Genomic DNA, 18,959 nt, shown 5'->3' on the forward strand with positions numbered 1-18,959 from the left:
TTACCGCTACCTTAATTCTAATATCTGAATATCTAACAATGCTATCCCATTTCAAGTCCCTTCTTCTCTGTGACCAGCTTTCTCACCAATCTGTCATATGACTTCTTTTGTGTCTTACAAATGTTAGTAGCATTCAAAGAGCTACACTGTAGATATTTGTATTCTTAAAATATTGATATCATCAGCTTGGAACAATGTTGTCCAGTGTCCATTTTCAACTAAACAAAAATAAGAGCCACTATCCCTCCTCCACTACCCATATATTTCCGTGTTATTACAAATTTTTAATGTTTTTCTTTACTTACAACTTTTGATTTCAAAGTTGATATCTCGTCAAAATGCTTGACTTCCTTGTATAGCAAATTGGGAATATTCTTATGATGTCAGCCAGTGTTATTTTAAAGAGGTTACCTAGGTAAATTTTACCAGAGTTCCCCAGCCATGTTACAAGGTGTCCCATGGTTATATCAATTCACTCTGATTAGAGAAAAGAGACATGGTAAAGGGTTCCCAAACTATTTAGCTATGTACCAAACCTCTAGCCAAAACACTTATCATTGAAATTAGAGTGGAATACTAAAAATTTTACCATCGGAGTAAGGTAAGCTTGGGTCATGAAATCCTTTCAAACGGTACATCCATGTCTTTGGAAGATAATCTTCATTACAGCACAGTCTTATCATTGCTCTTTCTCTCTTCCATTCTCTCAATGTATGCTTACTGTAGATTAAATTCTTAGCAGTGGGTTTCTATGAGGTACTTCTTTGTTGCTATCTTTCTCTGATCTGTGTATTAGCCATATCTCCTTCCTCTCTCTCTCTCTTACATTTCAATTTTGAAAGAGAAGGAGATATGGTTGTAGGCCATTGCTATTTGTTTGTTGTACTGTATATGCTGTTTTTTTTTCAGTTTATTTGACCACATTCACTCATTTACCACAATGTGTCATTTGAACCCCAGGAGCACTGACTTTCTCATTTCATCAAATGTGACCCTGGCAGCCAGAAACACATGTACACTGCATAATGGAAAAAAAAAACATTAAAAAGTGACATTGATAATCCTACCAGTATATAGATTGTATCAATTAGAATTTTAATGTCACACCATCTCAGAACAAAGATAATCTGTGTAAATAAGTAAAATAATCCAATTTGTATCAAGACATGTATACACAGGTCATGTTTCATGGTCATTTTAATTTGAAAGGTAGTCACTGTCTAGTAAAAAAAAATCATCTTTTGATTCATTTCACAGTGAGATTGTGACTAGTTCAAGCATTTAAAGTGTTTTTTCCCGATCAATAGTTTGGAAACTATTCCTGCATAGCATGTTTTTAAAATAATCAACTTGTGTGCATTGTAAGCATAGTGTAGGTTTAGTTTACATATTTATTTCAGTCATCGTATAATTAAAAAAGTTAGTGTACATGGGGTTCCATAACAAAATTATCCAAAGAACTTTTGTCATAACAATGATAACATCACTTCATCCTGTTTTATATCATTTTTCAAAGTTCGTGTTTTTTCATTTGACATTAAATGAAGGTTTTACTGTAAGGCATGGTGTGTTATTGCTTATATTTTCCTATTTGCATAATTATTACCATGTGCACTTTTCAGCTGCACCATCATTTTTTAGTTTTTCTTCAATTTTGACAAACTCCTAGATGTTGATTACTGTAATGTTTTCTTCATTGTGCTTTGGTCTTAATGCATAATAATATAAATGATAACATCTATTAAGAAAAATCTGCTCATCACAGAGTCAGTCTGAGTCTGTTCATTGTACATGGTGTTCAGTATTGTGTTACTGTATTCCCACTTGACTCAACCATCAACTGTGTTGCACTTAAAACTGTGATATAGAACACCACATTCATGACAGGTAAATCTTGTCTACTTTGGTCATTTATACCTTAACACTCCAAGCCAAACTACAAAAAATAAAATTTTCACACCTGCCTCTGCAATTTTCAATGAGAAATTTTTCAGAGTGATGATACCCACAAATTACGGTGGAATGAACCTGAAAGAGCAAATCTTTAGACATTGCTCAATGATGTTGATGTGATTCTAAAATTGTAAATAATTATAATTTTCACAAAGTAATGAAAGTCATCAAAAGTCTCATAGATGCATTGCCATCCTTTCAAACGAAAAAATTATCATGGAAATCACAAATTATATGACTTTTATCACAGACTCAATTAAAACTAACTTTCTTACAATCAACAAACAATGAGTTGTCATCATATGACAGGAAATTGTCTTATCATCTTTACTGCCCTATTGCAGCTCTATAACCTGGGCAAAGATGGACCTGTACCAGTAACAGGACTTGAAGTGGAGAGAATACCCACAAAGTTAACAACAGAAAAGAAATATTTCATCATGGCAACAACACCAGGGTATGAATCACTGTAGTTATGCCATCATTGATTGGTCAATCATCTTAATTCTTCTGCTTCTGATTGGTCAGTCTCTGCAATACTGTCTTTGATTGGCCAAGCCCTGTGGTTCTGTCCCTAATACTCAATCATTTTAGTGCTTCAATATTGCACACTGCTATTTTTACCTTGTCATTTTTGGACTTGCTAACATTCAGAATACAAAGAGATTTTGGAGGTGAAAAAATACCAGCATGTAAAGTGCACCAATAGTTTGGAAGTAACGCCAACCAAATAGAGTGAAAACACACACAGTACATGTAGGTGTTAGGTATAAGTTAATATGGTAGGGAGATTACTACAATTATGTTAATTTATTTCACTATTTCAGGAGACTGTATCATTTCATTGGTATCATCCCAACATCTGCAGAAGCACCAGTATTTTCTTATGTGTTCCAGAGTTATGAAGACAGTCCTGGTAAGATTTCTATGTAGTGTGATTTTCATGGAATCAAATGCTGTGATTTTTAAGTTGAGGCTAAGATCAATTTGCCACATTAATACCTTGTAAATCAGAATTAGAACCAGATTACAATTGTAAAGAAATTTCAAAGCTCTTAAAAGAAATATGAAGACACATCTGACAAATTGTAATCTGCTGTATAGTATATGCAGATAGGCTTGGTCTGTTTTTACATCTTTGGGGATGAGACACAAAGTTTGAATTATTAATTTAGCTATTTTGAAAATGACCAGGAAGGACAGTTTAGTAGAAAGAGATCAAGTTAGACCGCACTGCAGCATAATATGAAGCAAATACTTCACTGTGAAAACAAGTGACATCATTACAGCTTGAATCTGAATCCTTTATAGAATGAAGGTGATGTAGTTGTCCCTGTCATAATTTGGGAAGTTGTATTGACTAAAGTGTAAATTATTCAGACTATCCTGTGAAATCTGTCTTTGTCTGTCTCAGTTGTGTTGTTGAATATAGTAATTGAGAAGTTGTGGTTTAAAAATAGATGAAATGTCTGTTTTCTGTTTGAAGTGTAAACAGGTCTACATAACAAAAACACAGTACAAACTTTGTCTTTATCTTGAAGTGTGTTTTCTTTCATTTCAGCAAGTTTCCTTGAGCTGCCTGGTAACTTTGGCTACAGTGAATTAAAATTATATGTTGACAGACATAGAGCACCTCCAAAGAACTTTGCATGGATGACAGGTAACTGTGAAACATTGACAGAAAATTGGAATGAAATTTATTTTCAGAACGGAGTGGAGCTGCTCCATTGCCTATGCTTTGACATGATAATAATTACCACACTGAGAAATGATATTTGTATTGAAGGTCCTGGTGTATACTATGGTAATATGGATTACAGTGGGCAGTCAAGGGATGTAACAACAGACAGTAGATTATTACAGTATCCATTGGAAGATGGAGAGAAGTTTGTACCACCATTGTCCATGGTGGTCACTGAGTTCCATGTTTTGTTATTGTTTCCAGATAGGTGAGTCTTCTACATGACTATAGCAGACTGATATACTGGTACATGTGTTTTTGAAAACAGTATTCAATGGAGTAGTTTACCAATCATTTTACTGGTATTCTAATATTTTTCCTCTTGAGATGTCACATTTGTTTATTCTTCATGCTCCAGGCAGTATTCGCATTAACTGTAATAAGAGAGCAAGACATAGAAAAACAATGTTGTAATTGTTTTATTGTATGCCAATAAATTCATCACAGTAACTGTTATAGTTTGTCAGTGTGAAAGCTCACATTAATATTTGGACTGATAATGATTTTGCTGACGCATGTTGTGAATTTTGTTTGCAGGTTAAAAGCCATGTGTGTTCTCAATGAACAGCTGATCTATGAAGATATCTATCAAAGTGTAAGTGATCTTTCCATACAATACATAATTTGTAGACATTTGTCAGAATGCAATGCAACTGTTAAAATGGAACAGGGAAATGCTCTCGTGACACAATCCACTTCCATTTTTTCCCCTTTTTAGTACTTCATCCAAATACAGAATATTTTTCAACCATTTCTTTGTTACTGCAAATAGTGCTTATTCTGCAATAACCTCCCAACCTTGCCTATTATCAGATCCTGATCCACTATACAGTAGACTGGAAGAGCCATCGCTCAAGGGCGCTCTCTACGTAAGAGAAGGGGAGCGTAGAGAGTGTCCTCGAGTGACGGATCTTCCAGTCTAATGATACAGTTACCTGTGAAGCACCTGCTCATTGACTAATCTCTAGACACACTGGATAATAATGTGGACACCAGACATCCCTGTCAAAAATAGGGGTCACTGCATATGCCTTGTGTTGACTTTATCAACTGACTCTGCCTGTTCTATCTACGGATTAGACAATATGCAACTTGATATCTAATATGATGGATCAATCACGCTAAAAGTAGCAAGGAATCAGGGTGACACAGCATGAATGGAGGTGGCAGCTCTCACTGTTACCTCAATGGAATGATACAACTCATACACAAATAGTCTGAAAATATATTTTATTTGGATGAATCCATGTGAAAGGAATAGAGTTAGTAAATCAAACATGTGCCACAAATGAGTCAATTGACCAATAGACCCTAGAAACAGACAGTCTGTTTCTTCTATCTGTGATTAACTCATGCTGGTTTTAGAGTAATTTGTCATCAGCAGCTGTATTGCTGCTGCAACTGTACTGCAGATAATTTTGTAGTACATGTTTTACAATGTAACAAGGAGTGAGAGTGCTGCATTTGAAATTTCAGTGTGTTTATAGCTACAAGTAAAGGTTTTCAAGAAACATTTACAACTGATCATCCATTTACTGCGATTTGTATCTTCTCAAAGACATCATGCAAAAGACTACACACCAAACACAATGTAATTTATCAGATATCCAGAAATAAAACTACCAGGCAGAGTAAGAGAACTGAACAGAATTACCAATACATTCACTTGAATGATTCACTCGTGATTGTTCCATTGTTGAACACATCAGAAATAAATAAATAAATATGTAAATTTGTTAATTTTACAGAGGTTTGGTAGGTTGTTAGGTCTATGTAAAGACTCTGTGAAAGGAACAATATGGGCGTACACAGACCAGTCTGTCTTCAAATATAAAGTTGTCAGAGAAACAAGGTAAGATGGTGAAATGTTCATGTGTACTTGTATACCATGAGCAGGTCAAATTGATATATTGCCTTTTCAATCATTGCAACTTGTTCTTCTAAACACCAGTATTGGAAATTGAACGTGTCAGAGAAAATTTACCTTATCAACTATATTGTGTCCATTATCTCAGGAGCATGAAGTTTTCAAAAATTTTTTGTATCGAGACCATTCAGTTTTTGCTGCTGCAAGTTTCGTGAGCCATACCAGGTAGTGTCAAAGATCATAATTACTCTGGGCTATTATGGAAGTTTTAGATTTCTAAGAAAATTATTTCCATGCAGAACTACAGTACATGTAGGAGTAAAACTGATTTTCTTCTCCTGCAATGTACCTTTCACATTTGCTGACCTTCATCAGAAGAAATCATTCACAACTTTCATTGAACGCTGTGTTTTTGTCATTCAATCATTGTATGAATCACTTGTTCCAGATAAAATGTTTATGACTTCTTTGAGTATTCTTTGATTATTCAATGAATGTGGCTGGATTTTACACTCAAATCATATGATACAATGTTTTTCCCCCTGACCATTTCAGAGATGTATGGCAGATGTACCTGGATAAAGGTGACTTTGAATCAGCCAAGCAGTATTCTAAAGACAACCCAGCCAACATGGACAAAGTCTTGACAAGACAAGCTGAATATTTCTTCAATGAGAAAAGGTTTGTCAGAATCTTTGCCTTTTAGTACTTCATTTCATTTGACAGACATGAAGTGAAAAGATGGAAATTTAGGAGTGTGTACTGGTTAATACTGTGTGCAGCTGTCTCAAAAAGCATATGTAACATATGACAGATATCCAAGATGTTTTTGATCCTGATATCCTGATACTCTGTCATCTTTCCTTAGTTTTGAATGTCTACTACTTGATGGCTCACCAATGAGAAACCATTTACAATAGTAAAAGTCATGGAAAGCTATGTTATTGCCTGTATTATCTTTTGATCCTGATAATTTCTCATGTTTTGATCTTATTTCAGTTATGAGAAAAGTGCCATGTATTATGCATTGACTGAGAGGTCTTTCGAGGAAGTTGCACTCAAGTTCATCCAGGTTGAAAAGAGAGATGCCCTCAAGACATTTCTTAACAAGAAAATGAATGCTCTGAAAAACACTGTGAGTAGTGAAGTTATGAACCTACCCAGGCAGCCACACTTGGTCAGTGCTGTACCTGCATCTATTGGTTGTGTCTCAAGACTCTATGATGTAAACATGCATGTTTTGTATGTGCATGCAGAACACATTATAGATCCAGTGCAAATTATACTTTCCTTTCTTTCATTTTACCTGTAAATTATGTCAGGTGATCCCACCTCAACTTTGTTTTTATTTTGGCTCTTTTCAAATGTTTTACACAATGTACCTTGTAATCTTGAATATTTATACTGACCGAGACTTGCAGAAAAGTACAGTAAGTTATTACTCAGGTTTGTCTATCTTTCATGAATTTTCCGTCATTCTGATCTGAAAGTTTATGTAACCAGATATTTGCCATACCATTTCTTACATGAGAATTATGACAGCTATGTCACAACAAACAACACTGTTGAATTAACGTATTCGGGCCCTGGCAGAGGGTAATTTGACTTTATACACTAAAACAATAACTCTACCTTTGAAGCATAATTTTTTTTGTGTTTAAAAATACATGTACTACCGGTATGTCAAAACACTGTTACTCACAAAGTATTGTTACTCTCATTGAGTACAGTCCTGATGAACAAATCAATACAAATATGTCATCTTCATGTCTTTTGTTTCAATTTCAGGAGAAGACACAAATGACAATGATCATTACATGGCTGATAGAATTGTACTTAAATCAGTTAGGAACACTCAGAGACCAGGGAGACTCCCAGGGTTTTCTTGAACTGCAAGATGAATTTCAGAAATTTTTGGCTCAAACAAAAGTTAAGGTATGACATATTACAAACTTCTACAAGAGCCGAAACCTGCAAGACATACGTGATGACTCTCGTGCATTCAATATCGTACAGGAGTCATTTCAAGTTTTCCATTGCATTTTACAGGAAACCCTTTTACTGCCAGACAGTGTCGCTTCCCCATCAGCCAACTCGGTGACAAGCGGTATTGAACAAAATCATACGTATTTCCACCCATTTGGTCTCTTCCAACAGCTTTAGTCCCTAAAAATCATGTCTACCGTATCTGTGATTTCAGGGGCCTTCAAATATTCAATTTTTTAGCTCATATTTGGTTTTGTATATAAATACCAAAAAGAGCTTATATGATGAGTCAGTGGCGTCTGTATGTCTGTATATTTGTGGGTATGTATGTGCGGATGTATGTCCGTCACACACAAAGGCTCCCATACCGTCAAAGCTACCATCTCAGTATTTGGTGTACAGGTAGATGCAGGGGTTGAGATGTGAATTTGTTCAAATGAACATGTCAGTGTCAAAAATGTGCAAATGAGGTAAGAAAAAGGGAAATCCTGCAAATGTGCAGGAGTGATGGCCAGTGTCTGAAACATGCTTGAGTCATTTCCTGTCATTGTTTATGAACTGTTACATATTAACAGACCTGCTCAAACCATAGACAGTAGAGGGGGGAAGACTGTCTATGCTCAAACTGAGAGGGGCTAGCTGTAGTGCTGTGCATGTTGCTAAAGTTGACCTCCAGTACCTAAAGTTTCAAACCTTATTTACTTTTGTCACTCTTTTTTTCTGGTTTAAATATTTCTTGTTGTTTTTCTGGTTGTACTGTGCAGAAATCATTGTCATAAAATAAACATAGAATTTTCCTGCACTGAACAGATAGAAAATAATATTTATTGTTGATCTTTGGTAACCATACTGGTATATACCAATTCTGATCAAATTTGAGCGACACCGTATAATTGCGGTATTTTTGTTAAAATGCACCTAATGGGACATATTGTTTCACTACTGGTAGTTTTAGCGAACTTGACATGATGGTGAAATATGAACTTAGCAGGGTAAGGGTTAAAGGAAAAGAATTGATTGCTTACCTGTTTCAGGAGTGTACACATACTGCAATAAATGATGATTTCAATACTTATAGACATCATATTCCAGTCAACACAGAAATTTCATTTTGTAAGTGACATGTATGCTATTCGTGAGTGATATTAATTTGAACAAGTCCATTTGGACTTTTGTTTTAATATATTCTCTAACTGTATCGGTGTGATATCCATTTTGAATCAAAGTATAAAAAGTGAAACAGACACAAATTTACATTTGTTGGTCAATTTACAGGATTGCTTGAGTCACAACAGAGCCACTGCCTATGATCTGATAGCAAGCCATGGAGATGTTGAAGATCTTGTTTACTTTGCTTTCCTCATGCAAGGCAAGTCATCGCTGCATTCAATCTTTGCTTTACTTTTCTCTCGCTTTGAATTTTACAAAAGCACATGTAGAAGACAAAAACGTTCAAAGGAGATAATGACAATAGGATGTTTCCAAACTCTCCAACACACTGGAATAAATGTACACATACATGGCCTGGCGCTTGATTTAGTCTTGTCCTTTTCATTGGAATGTTGCATGAAGTGTAGTTCTCTTCTGTGGCATTTTTCTTTCATGAGCAATTTCATTTGTGGCCATCTTTGGAGAGGAACTTTACACAGACTCACACCTTATGATCTAACGTCTGTAAGTTCAACCAATACCAAATGTATTGAAATATAGATTGTGTGATTCTTTGCAGATTTTGAGAGAGTGATGAGTCACCACATCCAGCATGATGACTACAACGCTGCATTGAAAGTGCTCACCAAACAAACCAACATGGAGTTGTACTACAAATTTTCACCAGTGTTGATGCAACATATTCCAAAAGACACCGTTGATGCATGGATCAAACAGGGAAGAAAACTTGAACCAAAACGATTGATTCCAGCTCTGGTACATTACCATGAAAACCGAGACACAGACAAAGTAAGTCCAGGTGGCTGTTTAGCTTAGCAGTACATTGTCCAATAAAACGACCTTAACAGTTTTAAAATGTTGATACAGAATCCTCTATCATTGTTTTTGCCAAGTTCTTTGAAAATAGCTTAATGCTGTAGGAACCCAGTATCATTTCTGGATACATATACAAAAATTTGTATCTTCACAGAGCAATATTACAATAAAGATGAGAACACATCAAGTATGTTTGGTACGTACCGGGTATTACTCAAGTTTCAAGCATTCATGAGATCGTCAGATAGGTCAATTTTATCGCATGAAATTTGCTTCAGGTGCTTACAAACTCACTGACGTATGTAGATTTAGTAGATTTAGTATCAAGCCCAAATGCCTACTCCAGGGAACTTGCAAGTCTAAATCCTTAAAGCTACTGTTACAAGCAATGCCTATGAGGGTGAAACATTATATCAGCCTAACTGACGACGCATTTAGAACACACTATGCAAATCAAGTCCAGTCTTTCCAAAGCAAGGCCTATGCTAACAGCCCAGAATTATCAAAGTATGTCTGGCACTTGAAATCTAAGGACAAACCGTTCAAGATATCATGGTCAATCCTGTTGAAAAAAAGTATTTACTCAGATGTGTCTTAGAAATGCAACCTTTGCATAACAGAGAAGCTAGTTATAAGCAATGCAGACAAGCCCAACCTGTCAAAAAAGCTGCAGTTGGTCTCCAAGGGCTGACATGAAAACATATTATACTAATCAAATTTCCACCCATCCCACAACAACAAATGGTTTGACCAAACTCGATACTTATATGTAAGCACCTGTTCAAATTTCAGACAGTAAAATCTACCTATCTGACGATCACATGATTGTGTGAAACTCGAGTAATAGGTACCAAACATACATAACCCTTTGATTCTCTGTGTTGAGTCATTGGTTACAATAATTTGTAAATGCATACTTGGCTCATGAAATCTTTTATAACCCCGAGTAGTAAGAAACTGTCAGCAGTGATTGGTTATTGTGACAAATTGAGGAAGGTGACCAGCTAAGCCATAATCTGCACATAGAAGGATCAAAAATTGTGCATATACTTGCTCTCTGTGGTCACTGCCTATGAGAATATGACATTTGTGTCTGGCCTGTCTTTAATTTTTTTTTCACCCTGCATTGTTCATTAGATCAATGAAGCTATCAGGTACTTAGAATTCTGTGTTCAGACATTGGACATCAAAGACCAAGCCATTCATAATTATCTGTTATCCCTGTATGCAAAGTACCAACCACAGCAGTTGATGGTCTATCTAGAATTTCAAGGTCATGTAAGTACACATCAAGACTTCTCACATCATGCGTCTGTTTCATACTAGCTGTATCTGTGATAGTGACATCCTTAGAAATTTAGAAAAGAGTGGTTCTGTTTTATTCCTTTCAAAGTGGAGATGTGGAAATTGCGCAAACTCCAGACCATTCTCTGAGGGTAGTTGAGTCTATACTCTTTCTGAATCTATTGTATTTGATCTCTCTGCAAGGGTAATATGCTGATTGCATGCAAATGATCAGAAAATTTTCATATGTGAAACTTTAAAATCTGTTAAAACCAGCCAAACTGTTTTGCAGAAAGTTGACAATTTTTCCTACTGTATCTCAATGATATTGAAATCAAACAATTATAATACAATTGGAACTAATTTAGGAGAATAGGATATTGTAGTAAAGGTTGGTTTAACCAGCAAAATTGAAGTTCATCTACTTTTTTTGCAATTCACTTGTTCTCAATGGGTAATTTGTAATATTGCAACTTTCAGTTACAAGGCACCTAACACTTTGATAAATTTGAGCCATTGAAAGATTCTATTCTTCCATAATTAGTTCCAATCATGTTTTATCCACTTTGTTTACAATACAGTATTACGTCATGTTATGTGTCAGGTTTCTTCTCTCTGTAAGTTTTATTTTTTACCTAACGCAGCATTCAGTTTACCATTTCTCCAAATTTTATTTCTGCTATTACCGGTACTAATCAATCTATTGGGGTTCCTCATCAGAATCCTGGCATGGTCAATTTTGATCTGAAGTACGCATTGAGACTGTGTTCAGAGCATTCATTGGAGGAGGCATGTGTGCATATCTACACTACAATGGAACTCTATGAAGAAGCTGTAGATTTAGCATTGAAGGTAGGTTTCCCTCTCATTAGAGTCAGATAGTTGGAATTAAAGTTACATATGATGAACCTGACAGGAAGCCTATTTGAGTGTGCTATACACTTGTATTGATACACAAGAGGACATACTGTTTACTTTAGAGTCCTTGTTTTAATAATCCATGAGGTCATCAGAATATAATTACTAATACATCGTTCATGAATGTTGCTGCCTCCCTGTCTGTGTGTCTTCAGTTAATATGAAAATATGTGAGTTTAAAGAAGTCTGAACCTTAAGAAGTAATCTGCTGTCTCTTGATTGGTGAGCATATAAATCAGAGAATTCATGTGTCTTGACAATGATTGGCTGACATAATCTTGTATTCCAGGTGGATGTTGAATTAGCCAAATCCAATGCAAACAGACCTGATGATGATGATGAACTCAGAAAGAAGCTTTGGTTGAGGATAGGTAAGAAATGTGTTTTCATGTCATCTTTCTGATTCAAAAGGACAATTGTGTCAGCCACAGTTTTTGCCTGATACTCCTGACTGATAGAATTCAAACATGACAATGAGAACATACATGCATGCCTCCTATATGTTATTATTTAGATTATTTTCAGATATGAATATTAGTTCATTGGCCAAGTGAAATGTGAGCTATATAGTGATCAAATATAGAGAATTTTTTCTCATTTAAAAAAACATTTCTGAAACTGGTGATTAATCATATGTACCAGTGTTTCAGTTGAGAAAATATGTTTCAAATATTGACATTTTTTATGTGAAATTTGAAATGCTATATTTCATTTTCTGATGATATTTATCCTTGTTCTGCCTGTTCTTTTGCCATAAATATTTATTTATAATATTGTCTCAAAATTAAGTCTATTTGTTGTGGGAATCTGCAAATTTTAGCTTTATTGTACAACTCTTCGCATGTTGTTATCATCAAGGAACATTATCACATCAATTCATTTATTTCATTGTTTGTCCTTAACAGATTCTCAAAAGTGCAAGTAGCCCAATCAGTGACTGCTAGAACTTGAATTTTAAAGCGGCTGTCTTCAATCCATGGTTCTTTCAGTATTTGTTACATTGACTATTTATGAAATCTCAGTCCTTTATTTTGCTTTTAAAGTAGAGTTCAGTTAATCAATCTGTTCAGAGATAAAACTGTTATAAATATGCCCAATTAATGACAACCTTAATTTTAATGAGATTTGTATTTTTTTCTCAGCACGTCATGTCGTAGAAGAGGAGAAAGATGTCAGTAGGGCTATGAAGTTTTTACATGAATGTGACTTGTTGAAAATTGAAGATATTCTGCCATTTTTCCCAGACTTTGTTACTATTGATCACTTTAAGGTAAATATTTAATTACTCCGATATCATTTCATGGTTTATGATCAATTTATATCACGTAAACATTTATAACGCTTGCAAAGATTGATAACTAACAGCAGAGACCAATGAGGTTTTTGATCAAACTACAAATTTGGAAATTGTCAACTATAAAGGCAATTCACGTTAAATGTGTGTATTTCACATCTTCATTAGCTTTAAATAGAGTAAACATCAGACAACAGAAGATTCAGGCCATACATGACATACAAAGCCTTTCAACAGATTGAGTACACTCTGTGTGTAAAATGTAAGATTTTAGGTAACCAGCACACTTTCAATAAACATGGTTTTATCTCTAGCTGGTCAACTAATTATTTGTAACTACAATTCAAATACCATGTATAATCTTTGTGAATCAACTCCAATCATGAAAAGAAGGCACAGCCAAACTAGAACATAGCTGTGTTTGATCAGTTATATGCCAAGATTTGAAGTAGATGAACAAATCCGTTCACCATGAAATCTGTCTATTTAGGGGAGAACCATTTGATTTTTTTTTGGGGGGGGGGGGTATGGAGGAAATGGGTATGGGAGCAAATTTTTTTTTCCTGTCACAGTGACAGCAATTTTTTTTTCTACTGTCAGAGCTGCATCAATTTTTTTTTTTCAAATGGAGTAGCAATGCAAATTTTTTTCTTTGTCATCAAGTTGGTGATGCGTTGTATATTAGGGAGCCGTAATTATTTACGGCCTGAAACTCAGAAATTTCAAGTGACACCCCCCCCCCCGTCAACCATGATGAATTTGAGTAACTCCCCTCTCTAACTCTGAAATTTTGACTGATCCCCCCCACTTAGAAAAGTTAAATACAAATACATGTATTTGTAAAATTTACAAAATACAGCAATTTAACAGTAAAGACCTTTGAAATCCTGATGTACTCTGCTAGACTATCATCAGTTATCTCATGATGGTTCAAAAAAGGTGAACCCATCAAAATGAAATTGCAAGTCACAATAAAATAAAGATATAAAAGCTCACGCAGTATCTAACCATATAGTATATTGTTTAATTTGGATGGGTATTATTACAAGGTTTTCACTAGGATATCTGACCGGGCAGAATTTTAAAGTACAGGGGGAGAACACGCGAGAGGCTTAGGGGGAAAGTGTCACAGGGGCTTTCCCGTATTTTGCATAGAAAGTTTAAGATATTGATGTGTGCAATGGTGCAGTCTGGTGCTATCTGAGAGGTGTTTTTAATTTTTTCTTTTTACTAAGTGAAACTGTTAGAACACCTCAAGGGGGAGAGCACGAGAGGGGGTTTCCCCCTCTCGTATTGGAAATTTTGGGAAATTGATGTGTTTAATGGTGCAATCTGAGAGGAGTTTCAGGTTATTTTGCATTTGGTAAAACTGTTTGAAAATGACATTGAACACTGCAATATTTTTTACATTTTATGCATGATCACTGATTCAGTGTTTGTGTCACAATATTCAACAACCAAACGATGACAATACAATTTGTGAAAAACAGTTCTGTTTGCCAGAGACTGAAGATAAATAAATATACAGGAACGGAAAATTTGTGACCTTCTTGTGTCATTTCTCCAGCTGCCAGCTTCTAATGAAAAGCTTGAATATGGTATGTTTAACTGTCAAAATGGTCATTTAAGTGAGGTAAATGGAACATGTGTCTGTGATAATAAAGGATGAATTCACAACAGTTCAGTTTTGTCCTAGATCCTGGGAAAATTTTGAGAAATTGATGTGCGCCACGGTGCAGTTTAGTGCAATCCGATAGGTATTTTAAATTTGTCTTTTACCAGTAACACTGTTAGAAAAGCCAAGGGGGGGAGAGCACGAGAGGGGGTGCCCCCCTCTTGCATTGAAAATTTTGAGAAATGGATGTGTGCAATGGTGCAATCTGAGATGTGTTTCAATTTATTTCGCCAAAATAAATTGAGTAACCCGTCCCCCTTCTTCCTCTCCACATTTTGAGTAACGCCCCCTGAAGTTTTCAATTTTTTAGTGACCCTCTCCCTTGTATTTCATTACATTTGTTGTTCCTCAATTTTTCATTGTCAACTTGTACATCTTCCTAATATATTTATATTGAGAGAATACTATATTGATTTTAACACTAGTTTATTGACTCCTGTCTCGTGTTTTAAAATTTTCACAATTTACAGAAGTCAAAAAGTCCCCTTTAGATAGTGCCTATGCCATTGAGATATTGCAACAGAAATCCTGAATATGATTTCTTGGGTCAGGAAAGGAAGGAAAACATTGAGTGCACTGAGGTGTAAGTAGACCTATGTAGTGCATGCTTATATCATAAGTGCTGGGAGAAAAACATAAGAATTGCTTGTGGTAAAAACATTTGCGCCGCCTATGGCGGCGCGCCGGCAAAGAATACATGAGAATAGGGTTTCCAAATTTTGCTAATTTCTGGTGCATTGTGACAATTTTTTTTCACTTCTGTCTGTTATGACAATTTTTTTTCTCAGGCCATGGCAGGATCAATTTTTTTTTCTTCTATCTCACCTGGCGACAAATTTTTTTTTCTCAAAATCCTCCATACCCCCCCCCCCAGAAATCAAATGGTTCTCCCCTTATCAGTCTGTATCACCAGTCAAATTCCTGTGAAGCTGTATGCTCAGAACTCACAGCTATAAGTGGTATGATGTGAATGTACAAAAACAATGTTATCAGACAGTTTGAACAATGCCCCATTTTCACATGATATCTGTTCTCCTTACAGGATGCTATCTGTACATCCCTTGAGGAGTACAATCAACACATTGAATCTTTGAAAGAGGAAATGAATGAAGCAACGGAGAGTGCCAAGGCAATCAGAGCTGACATTCAAGAGATGAGAAACAAGTATGGTCTGGTTACAGCGCAACAAAAATGTTCATCATGCTCATTTCCATTGCTGACTAGAGCATTCTATTTGTTTCCATGCCAACATATGTTTCACTCAGACTGTCTGATTGCTGAGGTGAGAAATTTCACTGAAAATCTCTGTCTTTCTCTCTCTGCATATTATTTTTGGGTATTAGCTAGTTGAGAAATGCTGTTTTTGTTTACAAGGTCTGTACACTTCTGGAATGTCCTTGAAAATCTTTGAATTTTAAGGCAGTCAAGAAAGTTATTTAAAAGTCCTTTAAAATTTATTAGCCACCCACAATTTATGAAAATCACATTATGATAGGTCATGTTATCATTAAAATGATACATTAAGTTATTATTTATCATAAAAGTGATACCTTGAAATAGTATTTTGGACCTCCAAAAGTTCTCGGGAATTGCTAAATAAAGTCCTTGAATGTTAAGTGACTTTTGAGTGAACAGACCCTCTCTTTAGCTCTTTCAAACAAATATTCCACAGGATTAATATGCACTTAGGAAATTGATCAAAGTGATGTTTTATCACCACCCATTTATGTGACTGGGTGTTTCAACAAACTTTTTATGATATGAATTCTAAATAACACACAGATTACACGTATGTATTGCTATCAAACTACTGTATGGGAGGTTTAACTTGATTGAGAAATCTCCAACCATTCATCTACTCTTTCTTGCAGGTTTTTCCACATCTTACATCTGCCAAGAAACACAAAGTTGATGATCTGCAGAGGAAGCTAGTATCAGGACAATTCAGCCAGCCTTCAGAACCAGCACAGCTATCAACTTCCAACCAAGTTAATGCAGACTCTTTGACAAAACAGGATCAGAAGGACCAGATTAAAATGGAACTGGATGACATCATTGCTGCAGAATGTGTCTATTGTGGTGATATCATGATAAGGTAAGTCATGGCAACAGGAAGTTGAAACTCAAAGCAATTCACACAGTGCCAGCATTTCATATCTTGGCACTAAAATCATTATTGCTGGCACAAATAAACTTGGAACACCGAAGTCCCTATATACATAGGGAAACCGCTTGGAATATCCCTATATCGCCAAGTAATCAGCCAACAGCGGTATCGCTAGTGCATTGGATCATCCTACACTTTGTTTATCGAAAACACTGCAGGGTGCCCATGCTGTGTCTCATAGACAAAACGCCTTAGCAGAGGCCGTTCATTTTGCGTGAACGATGGTACAATAAAGAATTGACGTTTTGAGTAAAGTTACGTTGGTAAATTTCAATGACCAGGGAACCTACATCTGATTTTAGTCATATTGGCCCGAAACCAACTCGCCCGTTGTTTGAGATTACACGTTCGTTCGTACCGCGTTCCTTGTGTTAAAATTCACATCCCCCCAGTCGATTTAGTCTGTAAATATTAATTATGGATGGTATAATCGAGACTGTCTATGATTTTATCAATTGGAACAAAAATATTTCGATAGATTGACTAACACAACCAAAATTTTAAGCATTTTTCTTCAACTTTAAAAATAATTCTTCGCCTGGACATTGCCATTTTCGTTTGAAAATGCTCCATTTGGCATTAGTCGAATATGAATGCTCAGGTTTACCTTGGCCGTGTACTGCCTGAGAGATGGATACTTCTTTAGCTATTTTTTTCAGTTTCGGTAAAGATATCGCCAACTATTCCTTTCAGTGCACAGTGCAAGTCTGTTTACGTTTGCAGGAAAAATATATCGTTGGCTCGCCCAACAAATTGAATTCGGGCGAGTTGGTATCGGGAATCTGGGTGGTTTGAAAAGGTACCCGTTTTGAAGCAAAATGTAGGTTATCAACATCATTTATGATATGCCTTTTTTCTCACGTGTTGTCTCATTTCTCTGTAATTTTTTGGTGATGGCGATTTGAAAATAGTAATTTCTTGTCCGCTGATCGTGGCGATTTGATGTAGCTCTCAGAATTCGAAGAGTACGAAACGTCGACGTCACTAGCTAGGCTGCGGGCCATGCCGCGGGAGATCAGAAAACACATTTTCAAACTTTGGGTCACACCAAGTTTACGTTCTCGATCGGATAACGTTGAGGTCAAAAAACAAACTTTGCCATAGTGATTAAAATCTGCAGCATTTCAGCGTTCTTTGCAATTGATGATATGATTGAAACATTTTTATTTAGCCTGTCCTTTTTCATCGTACGTTTCTTGAGAATAGTATGTACCCACTTCAATCGGATACCCCTATGAATAATGATATCATCTGTATGACGCACGCAAATGAATGTGATTGAACTATGACTTTCTGTGTCATGTCAAGGCCGAGACTCGGACACAGTTTACGTCGCCTTTGCCTCTGAGGAGAGGTTTTCAGAAACAAAGCCGAGAAAAGGTCTAGCTTTATCTACGGTTTACTTTATTCTTCAAAATCACGAAAGCCGTCGATGGCGACCGTAGAGGTTATGGCCGACAGTTGGATGCTTGTAACATAGATTCCCCGCCACGCCGTGCGCCAGCAGCAACAAGTCGGACCATCCACGCTCGCGCTTTATTTCAACTTGATAATCAGCTGATACACTGAAATTCTCCGAAAACCGAAACCTTGCCAGTATTAGTTCTCACAGAATTTCGCTACGACATGTCGGATAAAAAAACGTCAAAGCCAGGAAGTTTTACCTAGCAACTTACATCGGTGCACGGCCGATAACGTACCGGTACCATTGGTTATTTTCACAACCGTCTATTCCTCACTTAGAATACGCATCTACTTTAAACCGGTCGACAAACCATAGATCCTCGAGAAACGAGGGTCTATGGACAAACCGGTTTCTTCGAAACGAAATTAGAAATTTAGCGACTTTGAATTTCACTCAAGGAAACACTGTCGCTTTGAATGGAAATTGTCGAAGTACATGCTCGAGATATTACATCGCTCGATGGGTGTAAAACGTGAATATCAAGGTCCATGTACAACATATAAGAAAGAGACGCACATTTTAAACCTTAGTGTAAGCTGATCACTTTATAAAAATGAAAGTTAAAAATACAGATTTAACCACAATGCCGGGCGTAATTTACAATTTTTGTGAGATAGTGGAAA

General features: G+C 36.0%; 1 protein-coding gene across 4 annotated transcripts in view; it reads left to right on the forward strand.

Annotated features, from left to right (window-relative positions):
• Positions 1 to 18,959, forward strand: part of LOC139139836 (vacuolar protein sorting-associated protein 18 homolog) — a 30,634-nt gene that overhangs the window by 8,576 nt on the left and 3,099 nt on the right. For 2 of the 4 annotated variants that reach the window (XM_070708772.1, XM_070708773.1), the window contains exons 8-25: positions 727 to 756; positions 2,298 to 2,410; positions 2,781 to 2,869; positions 3,515 to 3,613; positions 3,740 to 3,902; positions 4,232 to 4,289; positions 5,443 to 5,546; positions 6,117 to 6,242; positions 6,561 to 6,696; positions 7,350 to 7,496; positions 8,823 to 8,916; positions 9,277 to 9,506; positions 10,671 to 10,811; positions 11,538 to 11,669; positions 12,025 to 12,106; positions 12,878 to 13,005; positions 15,747 to 15,986; positions 16,576 to 16,799. In XM_070708772.1, coding sequence (XP_070564873.1) covers positions 727 to 756; positions 2,298 to 2,410; positions 2,781 to 2,869; positions 3,515 to 3,613; positions 3,740 to 3,902; positions 4,232 to 4,289; positions 5,443 to 5,546; positions 6,117 to 6,242; positions 6,561 to 6,696; positions 7,350 to 7,496; positions 8,823 to 8,916; positions 9,277 to 9,506; positions 10,671 to 10,811; positions 11,538 to 11,669; positions 12,025 to 12,106; positions 12,878 to 13,005; positions 15,747 to 15,986; positions 16,576 to 16,799 — 2,336 coding nt within the window. The remainder of the gene's footprint in view (positions 1 to 726; positions 757 to 2,297; positions 2,411 to 2,780; positions 2,870 to 3,514; positions 3,614 to 3,739; positions 3,903 to 4,231; positions 4,290 to 5,442; positions 5,547 to 6,116; positions 6,243 to 6,560; positions 6,697 to 7,349; positions 7,497 to 8,822; positions 8,917 to 9,276; positions 9,507 to 10,670; positions 10,812 to 11,537; positions 11,670 to 12,024; positions 12,107 to 12,877; positions 13,006 to 15,746; positions 15,987 to 16,575; positions 16,800 to 18,959) is intronic. The other 2 variants (XM_070708776.1, XM_070708774.1) reach the window with 1 other exon arrangement.

Source organism: Ptychodera flava, chromosome 9, assembly GCF_041260155.1.
Source record: "Ptychodera flava strain L36383 chromosome 9, AS_Pfla_20210202, whole genome shotgun sequence".
NCBI lineage: Eukaryota > Metazoa > Hemichordata > Enteropneusta > Ptychoderidae > Ptychodera > Ptychodera flava.